The following is a 16,304-nucleotide window of genomic DNA, read 5'->3' as shown; positions in this document are numbered from 1 at the left end:
AGAACACACAGCAAACTTGGAAAATCATTTTGACTTCTTTCATATAATTCAGCTTTCTTGGCTGTAGTAGATAAATGATCCTCAGGATGGGAGAGAGACATTATGCTGAAAAGAGGAGCTTTACTAGCTTGTTTTGTCCTTTCCTTCAGTCCTATGACTAGCAGTCAGAAACATTGTCTTTTTTTGCTCTAAATTATGCTTAAACATTCAACTCAACACAACTTGATGACAACCCTCATTTATTTTTATTATTATTTTTTAAAGATTTGATTTATTCATGAGAGACACACAGAGAGAGGCAGAGATACAGGCCGAGGGAGAAGCAGGCTCCATGCAGGGAGCCCGACGTGGGACTCCATCCCGAGACTCCAGGATCACGCCCTGGATCACGCCCTGGGTTTGGCAGGTGCCAAACCGCTGAGCCACCCAGGGATTCCCCTCAACCCCCATTTAAAAGAGCCTACTATGTGCTGTTGTCTAAGCCCTTGGCAACCTGGACATGCCTCTGATTATGAAATTTAGGCATGCCCCCCACTGAACCCAGTTGCTCTTGCATACGTTGGTGTCATCTGCTTGATTTCCCATTGCGGGACAACCCAGGACTGTCATGGCTTGTCAGTATCACCTTTTCCACTCTGGGGAGGGAGGGTGGTCAGAGCAAAGTGCAACTGACATGATTTCCTTCAGTAAAAGTACAGGAAGGCACCTGTTCCGAGTCATCAAATCGGCCACCTTCCATGTTTGATCCCCACTCACCTCCAGACCCTTGGGCCAGGCTCCTTCCAGTGAAGTCCTGGCACAGGGTGCCAGTTAGCACAGGATACCAGAATTCCTATACAGGCAAGCCGCTGCCAGGTCAGTTGGTGCCCACTGGTCGGCTTTCCTGAAATAGTGGTTCTTTCCTACGGTGTGTGTCTTCTGTTTGGGTGGATTCTTGAGGACAAGGGAAGCCCTGGCCGACCCAGAAAGCTCCACTGTGGTTGAGTGGCGGAGCCTGAGATGTTTGGTTTATTCATCCATGGTTTGTAATTTGGGAGGGTTTGGGGGAGGCTTTACTTTCTTTCAGTTGCAGACGTTCTTATAGTAGTGACTCTAGACAGGGACAAGACTCCGTGAGGGTGACGGGTTTGGGATTAACCCACTTGTCACCAAGGATCTAAGACGAGGAGAAGGCTGCGGGCGGGAACCAGGTGGTGGCACGGCTCGGAGGAAGGGGCTGAGCCGGCCCCACGGGCAGTGTCCGGCGGCCGGCAGGCGGCGCTGTCGCCCCCGACCCCTCTGGGCAGCTGGCGAACCCCGGCCCGGGAGGTGTCCCTCCCCGCACTTCTATCCCGGGCCGGGGACTGCGGCCTCAGGACGGACGCGGGGCCCCGGAGCCAGCGGGGCGTCGGCTGGAGCCCTGGGGTCCCGGGCGCAGACCCTGGCGGCCGACAGGCGGCGCTCATCTCGGGGCCCGCGAGCGCCAGCCGGCCTCGGGAGGGGGCGCCCGATCCCGCGGCTCGGGCTCCGCTTCCCGGGAAGTTTCAAGTTTGAAAGTCCTGGCGGAGGGGCCGGGGCTTCCGGAACCGCAGTGGGCGAGAGGAGGGGCCGAGCGGCCGGAGCGGCGCCATGGAGGAGGGGGCGCCGCGGCAGGTGGACGGCGCCCGCGGAGGCCGGGCTGCGGGCGCGGGCCCAGGGCGCCGGGGAGCCTCGTGCACGCCGCGGGCACCCCGAGCCCCGGCCGCGACCCCCAGGTCCGACCCGCATCCCCTCCCGGGTCCCTTCTCAGTCCCGGCCCCGGGCTTCGCTGCACCTCGCAGGGCAGACCTGAGCACGGGGGTGAGTCGTTCATGTCCCCTGAAAACGCCCCCAGATCACCCCCTAGGGACTCAGAGCCTCTGGTCAGGCCAGCAGTCAGGGCCACCAGCATGGGCGCCAAAGTTGCCTAAAATCGGCTCTTCCCGGTAGGACTGGAAGGCCGATGGGAATCGACCTAGAAAGCAAAGGGGGGCGCTGGGGCGCACTGGGGCCGGTCCTGCGTGGAGAGGAATCCGAGTGTGCAGGGAGAAGAGAGCCCAGGGGGGCACCAGTCCCTGGGCTCTTGGGGGGGTGGTCCTACCCGGATCACGAAGGCATGTGGGGTTTGGCCGGGCCGGAGGGCCTTGCCCAGCACCTGGGTGGGAACCTTCGCGTACACAGGGTTCTAGTCCAAATGGCAGGGAGGCTGGGATCCTGCCAGTGCTGGCAGTAGGTGCTGGTGGACACAGCAGCCAAAGCCGTGTGTTTGTTATTGGGGAGGGAGGGGTGGAGGTCTATTCAGAGCGAATGGGGTGGGGTCCCAGCTGTAGAGCAGCAAGGGAGAGGTGTGTATGTCCGCCCAGAGCAGACAGGAGGTGGGGGTATGCTCAAGGGTGGAGTGTCCTCCACAAGGCTCGAGTGCCCCCACCCCAAGGGCCTAGACAGCCCTAAGCACTGCATCTGCCCCCTCCCACTCCCTTCTTCCGGAGGTCCCTCCGCCTGTTCCAGCAGCAGCTTGTGCACATTTTCCGATTTCCTGTGAACCTCCGCCCAGCAGCGCAGCTGGGTGACTCAGGACCCCGGTGGCCAGGCCCCCTGCTCCATGGGATCTTTGTTTGCTCAGGCCTTTGGCTCTGGCCCTCTGGCCTAGGGCCCTCAAAGGATTTCCTGAGCCCCGCCCCTGCCCTCTGACTACCAGGCCAACAGAGGCCTGGAGTAGGGGGGGGCCCTGAGACTGGGGTGACAACCTTTAACACTGGGCTCAGGAGATGGAGAGCCGAGAGGTAAGGTGGAAGTCCCGCAGGAGCCCTTGGGGTCGGGGGCATTGTGGGTTACTCTGGACAGAGGTCAGCTTTGGCACTGGTTGGTTTGAAATGTTAGCTTCTGAGAAAGAGATTTTTCTGTTTTTTGCTCCCACCTGGGGTGAAATAGTGAGAAAGCCTCTGCTTCCTCCCAGTAGCTGAGCTGGGAATGGCCCCGGGAGACCTCCTCAGCCCCTCTCCGTGTCTCTGCTTGGCTACCTGAGGGAACATCCCTGGCCCCTACTCAGGCCTCTGGCTGCCCTCTCTGTGTGACCTTGGGGGGTTCCCTAGCCTCTTTTCTGGCCTCAAATTTGGCCCCAAATCTCAGAATCGCAGTCTTAGAGAGAGCATCCTGATTAAGCGTGACTGGCAAGGGGGAAGGAAGGTGGCATCCCCTCTTCGGTGTTGTGACTTTGGGCACGTTGCTTAACCTCTCTGTGTCTCAGCTTCCCCATTTGTAAAATGGGGATCATAACTATACCAACCTCATGGGATTGTCGTGAGGATCCACAGACCAGTGTCTGCAAAGTTCTGAGACAGACCCTGAACAACCCAGGGGTCTGGGGCACTGACACACCCCACCTGCCATGAGTTGCAAATCTGCGTATGACTTTTGACTCCCCCAGACCTTAACTACCAGTAGCCTACCAGTGACCAAAAGTCTTACCGATAACATCAACAGTGGACTAACACATACTCTGTACGTTATGTGTATTCTATACTGTGTTCTTACAATAAAAGAAGCTAGAAAAAAGGGAAATGTTATTAAGAACATCATAAGGAAGAGAAAATACATTTACAGCCCTGTACTGTATGATCAAAAACAATTTGCTTATAAGGTGGACCTGTGCAGTTCAAACCCATGTTGTTCAAGAGTTGCCTGTAAATGTTGACAATTTCTCCCTCTCCCTCCTCCCTAGTGGCAGAGGACAGGAGCGTGGGCAGGATGCCTAGTCTTGGGGTTTGCATCTGGCCTGGGGATACTAGCTGGAAAGTCAGAGATGCCTCCCAAGCCCCGGGTGTCCACCCTGGCTGCTGGGCGTGCCTCCCTCTCCTTCCATCTGTGGGCACCTGAGGCCGCTGGTGGCTGGGGACGGGACCATTATTGCTCTGCCCTTCCACAGCCTGGGGCCAACCAGCGGCCCCCGGAGGATGAGAAAGAGGCGATCCGCCGTGCCATCCAGAAGGAGCTGAAAATCAAGGAGGGTGTAGAGAACCTGCGGAGGGTAGCCACAGACCGCCGCCACCTGGGCCATGTGCAGCAGCTCCTGCGCTCCTCCAATCGCCGCCTGGAGCAGCTTCACGGAGAGCTGAGGGCGCTGCATGCACGCATCCTGCTGCCCGGCCCTGGGCCTGGCCAGGCTGGTGAGTGTGGAGTCTGAGCGGACCCTCGGGCCCTCGGGGACAGGAGGTGCTGGGGAGGTCTACCCAGCCAGCTTCTCAACCTTGGTCCTGACCAATCTCATAGCCTTCTCAGGTGTCCCCCTGCCCAGGAGGGGAGGGGAGGAGACAGCAAGGCCATAGAGTAGGGGGCTCCTGGCTCTGGGTAAGGGCTTCGCTTCATGTACCCCACACTGCACAGAACCTGTGGCCCTGGGACCCCAGCCACCTGCAGAGCAGCCCAGGGCTCGGCACCTGGAGGCTCTCCAGAGACAGCTGCAGGTGGAGCTGAAGGTGAAGCAGGGGGCAGAGAATATGACGCATACATATGCCAACGGCACGCCCAAGGTAAGGCTCCCGGGGTCTGTGGGGAGAGATGTGGCTCTCGGATTAGTAGGGGAGGTGCTGCCCCAGCCCCTATAGGGAATGCAACCTAGCCAATGACCTATTAAGGGAGACATAGTCTCAACTATTAGTCTGATAGAGGAGCCATAGCCCCAAATCTTAGCTTGGTGGGGAAGGCATGGCTTGGACCCCTAATTTAACAGAGAAGGCACAACTCAGTCTAATGGGGAAACCCCAGGCCCTGTTCTGGGTCTAATAGGGAAGGTCCACTCGCAGCCCCAACTCCCAGCATGATGTGGGGAGCTTGGCTCTGACATGATTGGAGAAGTTTGACCCCAGCCCTGTCTCATCTGGTGGAGAAGGCTCTGCCCCAGACCTAGGCTGATGAGGGAGGCTTGGCTTCAGCCTTGGTCTGACCAGGGAGGCCCTGGGCTGGCCTGGGTGCGACGAGGGCATACCTCATGACCCCACAGGAGAGGAAGCTCCTGGCAGCTGCCCAGCAGATGCTGCGGGACAGCCAGCTGAAGGTGGCTCTACTGCGAATGAAGATCAGCAGCCTGGAAGCCAGTGGGTCCCCTGAACCAGGTGAGGCTTTGAGAAGCTGGGAGGGGCCGGCCGGCCGGGCCGGGCCGGGCAGAGCAGGGCATGGGCCTCAGAGCTGACTGCCTCCTCCCAGGTCCCGAGCTGCTGGCAGAGGAGCTAAGACATCGGCTGCATATTGAGGCTGCTGTGGCCGAGGGTGCCAAGAACGTGGTGAAGCTACTGGGTGGCCAGCGGACTCAAGACCGGAAGGCCCTGGCCGAGGTCAGACCGTGACGCCCTCTCACCACTGCCCCTCTCTGCGCCCTCCGCACTGCGGGATGGCTGTGCCGGGTGGGAACAGGGAGCCCACTGTGTCTAGACCTCGTGGCGGCCAGGGCGTGTGTGTGTCTCCAGGTGGTCCGAGCTGCTGTCCCCAGCCCCAACCTGTGTGTCACGGGCCTGTGCCCCCTCCCCTTATCTGCCCTGCAGGCCCAGGCCCAGCTCCAGGAGTCCTCCCAGAAACTGGACCTGCTGCGACTGGCCTTGGAGCAGCTGCTGGAGGGACTACCTCCTGCTCATCCTCTGCGTGGCCGGGTGGCCCGGGAGCTGCGGACGGCCGTGTCTGGGAACCCTCAGCCTTCAGGGGTGCTTGTGAAGCCCACCGCCATGACAGGTAGCCAGGAGTCCCTCTCACCTCAGGGCTCCCCTTTTCTTGCAAAGGGTACCCTGAAACACAGAGGGGGAGGACTTTAGAGAGTTTTGATTCTGGTCCCACCACCCTCTAGCTCTGTGAACACGGGCAACAGACTTCCACTCTCTGGACTCAGCTTAATGTTCTGTCAAATGGGGATGATAATAGCACCTACTTTGTAGGGTTGCTGTGAAATTCAGTGAGTTGTCACCTGTGATGTGCTAGGCACAGTGCCGGCATCGTCCAAACGTGGTCGGTGAAGCTGTTATCAAAATGAGAAACCATGATGACAATGTGAAGAGTGCCGGTGTTAGGGGAGCTCACAGCCCTGGAGGCCTTTGGTAACCAGTCCTGGGCAGTCTGGACTACTAGGAAGTTCTTTCTTATCCCTGAGCTGAATTTGTCTGAATTGTAGCTGAATTGTAATCAACAAATAATTTAAGCATGCTGACTTTGGAAACCCTGAACTTCCTACGCGGGACACAGTGCCAGCCAGAGAGCCCGGCACCTTCCTGCTCAGAGCTGGTTCAGGGTTGGACGGGCCAGCTCCCATTGTGAGCAGAGCTGAGAAGGAATCAAGGAATGCTTCCTGGAGGAGGTGGTGTCTACATGTAGCCTTGAAGGGCTTCTGGGAGTTGGCCAAGTAGACAAGTTAGGGAAGGCGGGGCGGGGGTATGGCTTGCTAAAAAGGCCTAGAAGTTGTCTGGCTACTTGGAGCCACCTTATATCCTGTCACCTGGCTAAATACCCCAACTAATGTGGGCAAGGTCTGGGTTCAGACATCATTGAGAGAAAGTAGGTTTCCTGCGGTCCCAGGGGACCTGGCTGTGGCAGTGAGAGAATGGCACTGACAGTGTTTCTTGCGTGCTCCCCGCAGGGACACTGGAGGTCCGCCTCCTGGGCTGTGAGCAGCTGCTGAAGGCTGTCCCCGGACGGTCCCCAGCAGCTGCACTGGCCGGGAGCCCCTCCCAGGGCTGGCTCCGGGGCAGGGCCAAGCCTCAGCGTGGAGGAGGAGATCTGGCCAGTGAGTAGGGGCCGCAGGGAGCTGGGGGCAGCAAAGGACCTCCGCTCCTTGCTGGCTCTGAGCCCCCTATCTGGCCTGGCAGGTGAGGTGATGGCTGTGCTGAAAGTGGACAACCGTGGCGTGGGCCAGACTGGCTGGGCGCCGGTGGCCAAGCAGTCCTGGGACCAGATGTTTATTGTCCCCCTGGAGCGGGTGAGCCCTGGGGTGGGCAGGCATGACCTTAGGCCAGGGGGCGGAAGGCCGGCCAGGTAGGGGCATGTGCCATGCCCCACTCCTCAACCTGGCCCTCCCAACGTAGGCCCGGGAGCTGGAGATCGGGGTGCGCTGGCGGGACTGGCGGCAGCTGTGTGGCGTGGCCTTCCTGCGGCTGGAGGACTTCCTGGACAATGCCTGTCACCAGCTCTCCATCAGTCTGGTGCCACAGGGGCTGCTCTTTGCCCAGGTGCCCCAGACCCTGCCCTCTGACCTGATAGGCCCCAGCTCCGTCGGAGTTAGAAGGGCCTTCAAAACAATGTGACTCATCCATCCACACGTAGGAGGGGAAACTGGGGCCCCGAGGGAGCAGGGCTCCAGGACTATGGGTTCCCAGCCCTTGTCTGGGGACTGCATGGGAATCTAGAGGCCCACATCTTGGTCCAGACTATCTGGCCTCATTTGTGACCCTGGACAAGTGCCTCTCCTCTGGACCCCTCTGGCTCTTGCATCATTGATGCTGGGGCTCAGGCCGAGATCCTGGGAACCAGGGAGGTACCCTGATGGCAGGTGGGATGGGAAGGGACCTGTCTCCAGCCCTGCCCTCTGCCCCCTGCAGGTGACCTTCTGTGACCCTGTCATTGAGAGGAGGCCCCGGCTACAGAGGCAGAAACGCATTTTCTCTAAACGCAGAGGTGTGGCCAGGAGACGGCTGTGCAGTTAGGGGGCAGGGCAGGGGCTATTGGGGGCCCCAGGACTGAGTCCTCCTTTTGTCCCAGGTCAGGACTTTCTGAGAGCTTCCCAGATGAATCTCAGCATGGCGGCCTGGGGACGCTTGGTCATGAGCCTGCTGCCCCCCTGCAGCTCCCCAAGCACAATCAGCCCCCCCAAAGCATGTCCCCAGACTCCAGCCACACCCCGGGGAGCTGCCGAGCCTGCCTCGCCCAGGTGAGGAGCCACCCCGCCTCAGCCGCCCTCTTCTCTGCCACATCTGCCTCTCTCCAGGTGCAATTGGTGTTGTTCTGTTCCCGTCACTCACCCTCTGATCCTCCATCTGTCTGTCTCTGGCATCGCCGTGTGTTTGTCCCTATGGCTATTCCATCTGCCTGTGCCCTGCCATGTGTCTACTTTCTCCACATAGTAATGTCCCACCCAAGAAGAGCCCCTTGGGAGAAGAGATGAGGCCCCCGCCCAAGCCCCCACGCCTCTACCTGCCCCGGGAACCAACCTCCGAGGAGATACCGGTGAGGGGGTGCTGAGGCCCGGGGGCTGCCCGGATAAGGATGGCAGGGCTGGTGGGACAGAAGGAAGCCCTGCTCTGCTCTGAGCCCCTCTGCCCTCACAGCGCACCAAACGCCCCCACATGGAGCCCAGGACGCAACTTGGGTCGTCTCCTCCAGCCTCAGCCGCCAGGTACCCCCGGCAGGCCCACTTTTATGCTTGAGACATCTATCTACTCACTTGGGTGTTTGTGTGTCCATTCAGACATCATCTGATATTCCTTGCTCTCAGATTCTTACTCACTAAACCCACATTATTGAGCTCCAGCTGCTTTCCAGACTCTAGGAAACCACTGTCCCAGGAACCCCCACCCCCATCCCCAGGCTTTGCAGCCTCATTGGTGGGGACAGCCCGGGGCTGGGCACAGAGAGTTTGGAGCATCTCTTGTCTTCCTATGCCTCTCTTGCAGGAAACCCCCCCGGCTTCAGGACTTCCGCTGCTTGGCCGTGCTGGGCCGGGGACACTTTGGGAAGGTAGTGGGCTGAGGTGGGGAACTGTGTGGGGGGGTGAGGAGGCCCCAGCACCTTAGCTGGGAGGATGCTGTGATCCATGGGGTAGTGGGGTGGGGGAAGCTGCCCTGTGCTGTCCGCCTGAAGCCCAAGCTCTCTCTGGTGCCCAGGTCCTCCTGGTGCAATTCAAGGGCACGGGGAAATACTACGCTATCAAAGCGCTCAAGAAGCAGGAGGTGCTGAGCCGGGACGAGATGGAGAGGTGTGTAGTCGGGCCAGTGGGCACCCGGCCCCGGTTGGGACCCCGGATGGCTGGCCTGGCCAGTGGCACCGGAAGGCAGCTGAGTGCTCTTGGGGCTTTGAAGAGGTGACCTCTGGCGCCGGCCAGTCCTGGGCTCTGTCTTTAGCACCTGCAGTTGTTAACCATGTGCCCTTGGGCAGGTCCCCTCTTCTCTCTGCCTGATACGTAGAAATCATCACTCTCACTGTAGAGAGAACTCATCACTCATCAAAGTGCCTGGCACTTTGACTGAAGGCCCAGAGAGCCGAGGGTGTTGTGTGGGTGGCAGGGCACAGCCAGCAGAGGTCTTCCTTCCCTCCAAATGCCCCCTCCCCCCCACCACAGCCTGTATTGCGAGAAACGCATCCTGGAAGCCGTGGGCCGCACGGGGCACCCCTTCCTGCTCTCCCTCCTCGCCTGCTTCCAGACCTCCAGCCACGCATGCTTTGTGACAGAGTTTGCACCTGGTGGTGACCTCATGATGCAGATCCATGAGGATGTCTTCCCTGAGCCCCATGCCCGGTGCGTTCCCATCTATCTTGCCGCCTCTTCTAGCAAGCCTTCCCCGGTTGCCTCTGTCCGCTCCCTTCATCCTGCTTCCCTGAGGGTACCCGGCAGCAGAGGAGCATGTGGAGTCAAGGAAGCCTCGGTTCAAATGCTGGTTGGCAGCTCTCATAGACTGTCACAGCTTTGTAACTTCGGGCCTCAGTTTACGTCACTGCGAATGGGGCTGATAACTATTTCGCAGCTTTGTTGGGTAAGATGGATGCAATGTTTGTAAATTGTTGAGCACAGGAGCCAGTGTATAGTAAGTGACTGGCAGCTGGAGTTTATCTTGCCCACCAGAATGCAGGCTCTGGAGTCTGGGTCTGCCACTACCTATGTGACCCCAGGGGCCTCACTGCCCTAGTCAGTTCCTCTTTTTAGAAACAGATGTGAGAAGCATCAGCTGCAGGTGGCTGGGAGGATGTGGGAGAGAGTAAGGCATAAGAACACATGGCATCATTCCTGGCATAATCGAAGGGTAGGCCACTGTCTGGAGAAGCACCTGCTCTCTGCAACCCCCACCCCTGGTGTGGGCTCCCCTTGGTCTCTCATCCAGTCTGACTCTGGCTGGGACATCCAGAGATGCCCAGGCCATGGCCATCCTGGTGTCTCCCTGCCCTGCCCCCCTCAGGCCTGGGCCTGAGCTTCCCCCGACACCACCCACAGGTTCTACCTGGCTTGTGTCATCCTCGGGTTGCAGTTCTTACATGAGAAGAAAATCATTTACAGGTAACTTGCCCTGGTGGTGCTGGGGGCGTAGGTGAAGGGGCAGCAGCTGCCTTCCCCCGTGATGTTCCAGGGCCCCTTTGATCTGCCCCCGCACCCTCAGGGACCTAAAGTTGGATAACCTTCTGCTGGATGCCCAGGGTTTCCTGAAGATTGCGGACTTTGGGCTTTGTAAGGAAGGTGAGTGCCTCCCGTCCAGGATCCCCTGTCCACTGATCTTGCCCAGCACAGGCCAGCAGGGTCATTGGTGAGTGGCCCCCACCCCAGCCTTCATTCTAGGAACCAGCTGGACATGCTGGTTTTTCCTTCTCAGCCCTAGAGCCTCTTTTTTTTTTTTTTTTTAAGATTTATTTATTTACTCATGAGAGACAGACAGAGAGAGAGAGAGAGAGAGAGAGGCAGAGACATAGGCAGAGGGAGAAGCAGGCTCCATGCAGGGAGTCCGATGTGGGACTCCATCCCCTGTCTCCAGGATCACACCCTAGGCCAAAGGTGGCGCTAAACCCCTGGGCCACCTGGGCTGCCCAGCCCTAGAGCCTCTTAAAGAGCCACAGCTTGCCCTTAGCCAGAGGGAGAGACTGTACTCAGAGTGGAAGAGGGCATCAGGGACTCCTGGGTAGCTCAATGATTGAGCCTCTGCCTTTGGCTCAGGGCCTGATCCCAGGGTCTAGGGATCGAATCCCACATCGGGTTCCCTGTGAGGAGCCTGCTTCTCCCTCTGCCTATGTCTCTCTTTCTGTTTCTCATGAATAAATAAATAAAATTAAAAAAAAAAAGGAAGAGGGTACCGGATTCTCCATTTCCTTCATGACCTTAGCATGGAAACTTGTCTGGGGCTCCACTTCTTCCTGTCGGGTGGCATAGAAACCGCTCCCACCTCTGAGGACATGGGGCAGGGCTCGGTGTGGGGTTCGGTACCTGAGGTCATAAGGGTTGGCTGTTCATTCTTACACCCACTGAGGTGATGTGCATGAGATGCAGCAGGCCGGCATCAGTGTGGGTGCTGGTTTGCAGGAATCGGCTTTGGGGACCGGACAAGCACCTTCTGCGGCACCCCAGAGTTCCTGGCCCCAGAAGTGCTGACCCAGGAGGCCTACACACGGGCCGTGGACTGGTGGGGTTTGGGTGTGCTGCTCTATGAGATGTTGGTGGGAGAGGTGAGTGCCAGCCCCAGGCTGCTGGGGCCTGCAGGCTGGGGCGGGGCGGGGGTGGCTCATGCACCCTGCTGAGCTCTGTTCCCCCGCAGTGCCCATTCCCCGGGGACACTGAGGAGGAGGTATTTGACTGCATCGTCAATGCCGATGCCCCATATCCCCACTTTCTATCGGTGCAAGGTCTCGAGCTAATTCAGAAGGTAATCACTGCAGGGGCAGGGGCAGGGGAAGGGTGGGGCTGGGCTGCCGCTCTGTGGCTCGCGGGCTGCCCCTTCACCACCCATTCTCTTGGGGGCCCTGTGGCCCAGCTCACTTGGGGTACGTGGGGAGGCGGGCAGTGCATGGGCCCAAAAGCGCCCTCCATGGGCCTCTGTCCTTTTGCCCAGCTCCTCCAGAAGTGCCCGGAGCAGCGCCTGGGGGCAGGTGAGCAGGATGCAGAAGAGATCAAGACCCAGCCTTTCTTCAGGGTGAGTGGTCCTGGGTGCCTGGCACGGTGGGCGGTGGCGCGGGGCCACGTGGGCTGCTGTTCTGCCCTCTCAGGCAGCTCTGCCCTCGCCCCCAGACCACCGACTGGCAGGCCCTGCTCGCCCGTACCGTCCGGCCCCCCTTCCTGCCCACACTGTGTGGCCCTACGGACCTGCGTTACTTCGAGGGCGAGTTCACGGGGCTACCACCGGCCCTGACCCCGCCGGACCCCCGCAGCCCCCTGACTGCCCGCCAGCAGGCCGCCTTCCGGGACTTCGACTTTGTGTCAGAGGGATTCCTGGGGCCCTGACGGCCTCTCTGGCGAGTCCACCCTGTCCGCCCAGCTGCTTGCCCTGCTCTGGAGGCCCGGGCCTCACAGGTTCTCTGTGGGTCTCGGGCCTTGACGTGGCAGCGGCGGGGCTGCTGTGGGGGGTGTTGCTTGGTCACTGGGCAGAATGTCCCCTCCTCCCTCACCCCCACCCCAGCTCCCTCCTTCACTGAGACCTGGACCAGAAAGGGCAGGCAGTGAGGAGCAGTTTGGTTTGGTATTTTTTTTAATACTTGACTCGCTTTATGGATTATTAAACTTATAAAACTGTGCACTGGAGGCATCCTGGTGTGTGGGGGGCCTCCAAGCCCAGGTTGCTTGTGCCTGAGCCCCCCACAGGTCCCCTGCCTCCCCTTCTTCCTTTGGAAGGCAGAACTGCCCACTGAGGCAGGGGTTCTGTCGTTCAGCTCTGCTCTGAGGCCTGGGAGGAGCGAGCAGGAGTGAAGAACCCCAGGCTTTCCGAGGGCTGACCGCAGCTGGGTGCAGCCCGTTTGGTTTTCAGGCACAAGTTGGTGGCCTTCCCTCCCACGCCCTCCTAAACAGCCTGGCTGCCGCCCTCCTCCTCCTCCTCTCCCTCGGCCCAGAGGGCCTCCCAGGACCCTGAGGGCCATCCGCAGAAGAAGTGGGCCAGGTTGCGGGTCAGGCCGCGGTCGAAGGGGTTGCTGGGGCGCTGGCGGAGGTAGGCAATGCGGTGCGAGGAGATGAACTCCCAGGTGGTGGTGTTACTGGCCACCAGGTAGAGGTGTGAGGCGAGGAGCAGGCTGGCCACCAAAGAGAAGACGGAGAGCAGCAGGAAGGTGGCAAACAACAGCCCGCTGGACCGCAGCCATAGCCCCCAGGGCTGGAAGAAATGGAGGCCAGACCTGCAGGGCAGGATAGAGATGGGGACCCAGGCTGGGGGAGGGCAGGGCGGCCCCAGGGAGCCCCGGCGGGCAGGCCTCTTGGGAGAAGGTTGGAGGCCCTGGACAGAAGAGGGAGTCCTGGCTCTCTCCACCCTGCAGGCACATTGCTGCGGCCCTCCCCCAAACCCAGGGCAGTAGGGGAACCCACCATGCCAGGTACAGGCCCCACAGAAGCACCACCAGCTGCAGCGCCAGGTAGGCCACGAAGAGCGGGTGGTTGCGTTCTCCCACGCAGTTCTCCATCCAGGGGCAGTGGTGGTCGTAGCGGCGCACACAGCGACGGCACTCCCGGCAGTGCCGGGCCCGCAAGGGCTGCTGTGGGCAGGGAGGGAGGTGTGCTCAATGCCAGCTCCCCTGCGGGCCCAACACTGAGAGAAGTGATGAAGTTATGAGGCTGGGGCTTCAATCTGGAGGCCTTCCTGGATGAGGCCACGGCACGGGGGCAGGAGGTCAGGGAGTCTTGGCCCAGTCCCCACGCCCTCCCGTGAAGGTCCCTGCACCCACCAGCACCAGGCAGTATCTGCAGCGCCGAAGGGGGATGGCTTGAGGAACCATGGCTGTCTGCTCCTCCTTGGCCTCCTCCTGAAAGTAGGAGATGGGGCATAAGATGGGGTCCCCTTGGGAGACAGATGCACAGGTTTTCCTTGGGGACTAGCTCATTTCTGGGTATGCATGGGTGGGAAACCATCCCCTGCATAATGGAGTGGTAGGGTGGGGCAGAGAGCTCCGGTCCCAGGGAAGCCCCAGGGAAGCCCTGTGACCTCTGCCACTTGTATCTGCTCCCTGGGCCTTGGCGATTTCCTCATGGTAATCGGATGTAGGGGATGGGGTTCTAGGGCTGCTAAGAGGATTCACTGAGGTGCCCCCAGAAAAGCGCTCTGCACAGATCCTGCCATGAGACCATCACAGCAGTCTTGGGTGTCCTGTTGGTGGGAGGGAGAGGGTTCAGGCACACACTCCCCCACCCCAGTTACCTGGGGCTGGGGCTGGACATTCACATAGCCTGGGTCCATGAGCGACACGGCCAGGTAGAGCAGCAGGGAACCCAGCACGAGGAGCAGGAAGGTGAGGGGCAGGAGCAGCTCTCCCTGCTCTTCCCACTGCCGCAGCGCTGGAGAGGCCGGAGGACGAGAGTGAGTCTGGGGCCAGAGCCAAACAGGAGGAAGCTGTGTGTAGGAGGTGTAGTTGGAGGTGGGGACTGTGTCCCTGGCTGAGCAAAGGCTTGGAGATGGGGTTTAATGAGTGGTCAAGTGTGGACACTACATAGGGTACAGGAGGGAGAAGTCTGGGCCCAGCAAAAAAAAAAAAAAAGTTCATCTGCATTTTATCTGGAGGGCAATAGGAACCATGGAAAGTTATAGGGTCAGATCTGTTTCTTAAAACCCTCCTGCTGCTGGAGAAAAGATGGATGGGGGAGCAGGGGGAAGCCTGGAGACAGAGTGCCTATCCAGGAGGGAGAGGAGGGTAGCCAGACAGGGATACTGGCAGGAATAGTGGAGACAAAAAGATGGGTAGATAAGGGGTGAGGCGGTGAAGGGGCCAGACTTGACTGGATGTAGGGGAGAGGGAGGAGGGGTCCCTGCCTTGGCTCCATGATGGTGAGACCAGCCAGGTCTGATATGTGTATGAGATAGAGACAGAGGAGGGCCAGGCCAGGGAAGGCCCAGCTCATGGGGGTGAATCAGGATTTGGGGGGGGGGGCGGGGGTGAGGAGTGAGGGGCACGCACAGGACAGTTAGATGACAGAATGTGGACAACTCTGGGGCCCCTTGATTGTGAAAAGCAGCAGAGAAGGAAAGATGGGTTGGGGGTCCTTTTTGATGGAGAGATGGAGCAGGTTTTTAGGCTGAAGGGTGAAGATGGTGGAAGAAGCTCGAGAAGGTCTTGGGAGGAAAGTGACAACACCCCCCAGTCCAGGAGCTGAGGCTGGAGCAAGGAGAGGGGAGTGGGGCTACCCTTGCAGGCAGGGAGGGTGGCTGAGAACTCGGGTTGGAGGCAGCCTGGCAGGGGGGGAAGAGGGGGAAGATGTTAGCGGGTTCGGGTCAGTGGGGTGGATGAGAACCTGGGGGCAAGAAGTGAGTATGGCCACTCCCCTCGGTGTTCAGGACAGGGAGCCTGGACCAGGGCAGCTGGTGGCCCCTGAAGTGGGCCGGATGCCAGTCCTTGATCTACTAGATCCTTGGAATCTTACGGGGGGACGGTTGGGTGTCAGTTCCCGGGAAGGGTCGGGTGGGTCCCGGGATCAGGGGGGACGGGGGCTCAGGTCGGTCGTCGGCTCTGGTGGGCGCGGGACGAGTCCTGGGATGCACAGGGCATCTGGCGGCATCAGGAAGATGCTGGGACTAATTAGGGATGAACTGGGTACTAGGCAGAAGACAGGTGGCTCTTGGAATGATAGATGGGGAGGAGGCTCAGGAGCTGGCGGAAATGGGGTGAATCCCAGGATTTCTGGGGTTTTCAGCAGGAGACCCAAACGTCTGGGAAATCACGCGGGATCGGGTGGGTCCGGGGTCGCGCGGGGTCCGGCTCACCGGTATCGTGCAAGAAGAGCACCAGCGTGATCCCCCAGGTCAGCACAGTGTGCCCGGTCCGCACCAGGACCCCAGGACTGAGGAGCGCCCAGGGCGCCATCTCCTCCGCCCCGGGCCCCACCCGGAAGAGGCGCCTGGAGGGGCGGGCCCTCCGAGGGAGAGGGGACGCGGCCGCCCGAGGATTGGTGGAGCCAGGGAGTGGGCGGGGCCTGACTGGGTCGGGGAGGCTGTCTATTGGATGGCAGCTGCGCCCGAGGAAGCCCTCGAGCCAACAGGTGCCTGAAGAGGTGGAGGGCGGGGCCGGCGCGCGCGCAGCGGGTAACTCCCCCAACCCCAGCCCCCACCCGCCAGGCAGGTAAGTTTCGAAAGCCGGGGAGCAGGCGCGAGTGTCGGCCCCGCCCCCTCGGGCTCTCGCCCCGCCCTCCCCAGCCTTACGGCTCGCGCATGCGTACAGGCCCCTGGGCGCTTCCATGTTCAAGGTGTCTGGTTGTGGCTGCAGGTCGGGGAATTGCGCCGCTTTCAAGGATGCGATGACTGAGATCTCTACGGGGGCAGGTCCCGCCCGCGGTTGCTCTGTGGTGATACCCATACTTCCTTGCTATTCATTTTTTGACACTGCAAACCGGATGAGAGCAAAGTGGTCGTCCGTGGTGCAGATCCTGGGTACCAGGGGCCCAAGAGGAGTCAGAG

At 60.1% G+C, this 16,304-nt stretch overlaps 2 protein-coding genes across 6 annotated transcripts; one reads left to right on the top strand and one right to left on the bottom strand.

The window, feature by feature from the left end:
• Window positions 1–1,316: 1,316 nt before the first annotated feature.
• Window positions 1,317–12,453, top strand: PKN3 (protein kinase N3). 2 transcript variants are annotated; one of them, XM_049115010.1, is made up of 22 exons: window positions 1,317–1,818; window positions 3,923–4,163; window positions 4,381–4,526; window positions 4,997–5,108; window positions 5,200–5,327; window positions 5,535–5,718; window positions 6,614–6,760; window positions 6,843–6,952; window positions 7,059–7,202; window positions 7,572–7,647; window positions 7,732–7,900; window positions 8,094–8,196; window positions 8,298–8,365; window positions 8,643–8,706; window positions 8,853–8,944; window positions 9,308–9,484; window positions 10,175–10,237; window positions 10,338–10,414; window positions 11,249–11,391; window positions 11,481–11,588; window positions 11,775–11,855; window positions 11,951–12,453. In XM_049115010.1, exons 1-22 carry the CDS (start codon window positions 1,609–1,611, stop codon window positions 12,161–12,163), a joined length of 2,856 nt encoding a protein of 951 aa, XP_048970967.1. In that variant the 5' UTR covers window positions 1,317–1,608; the 3' UTR covers window positions 12,164–12,453. The 2 variants fall into 2 exon arrangements, with proteins under 2 accessions (XP_048970967.1, XP_035576972.1); XM_035721079.2 differs by lacking the exon at window positions 1,317–1,818 and adding an exon at window positions 2,337–2,780.
• Window positions 12,390–15,776, bottom strand: ZDHHC12 (zinc finger DHHC-type palmitoyltransferase 12). Of its 4 annotated transcripts, none has more exons than XM_025475372.3 (5): window positions 15,615–15,775; window positions 14,058–14,194; window positions 13,588–13,665; window positions 13,232–13,398; window positions 12,390–13,044 (listed from the first exon to the last, which is right to left on the bottom strand). In XM_025475372.3, the coding sequence occupies exons 1-5, from the start codon at window positions 15,712–15,714 to the stop codon at window positions 12,717–12,719; spliced, it is 810 nt and encodes a 269-aa protein (XP_025331157.1). In that variant the 5' UTR covers window positions 15,715–15,775; the 3' UTR covers window positions 12,390–12,716. The 4 variants fall into 4 exon arrangements, with proteins under 4 accessions (XP_025331157.1, XP_025331159.1, XP_025331160.1 ...); XM_025475374.3 differs by having other exon boundaries at window positions 13,232–13,395; XM_025475375.3 differs by having other exon boundaries at window positions 14,058–14,249; window positions 15,615–15,774.
• Between the last annotated feature and the right edge of the window lie 528 nt (window positions 15,777–16,304).

The sequence above is a fragment of the Canis lupus genome, chromosome 9, assembly GCF_003254725.2.
Source record: "Canis lupus dingo isolate Sandy chromosome 9, ASM325472v2, whole genome shotgun sequence".
In the NCBI taxonomy this organism is placed as follows: Eukaryota; Metazoa; Chordata; class Mammalia; order Carnivora; family Canidae; genus Canis; species Canis lupus.
Note: the sequence above shows the minus strand (reverse complement) of the source record. Positions and strands in the feature narration are given on the sequence as shown.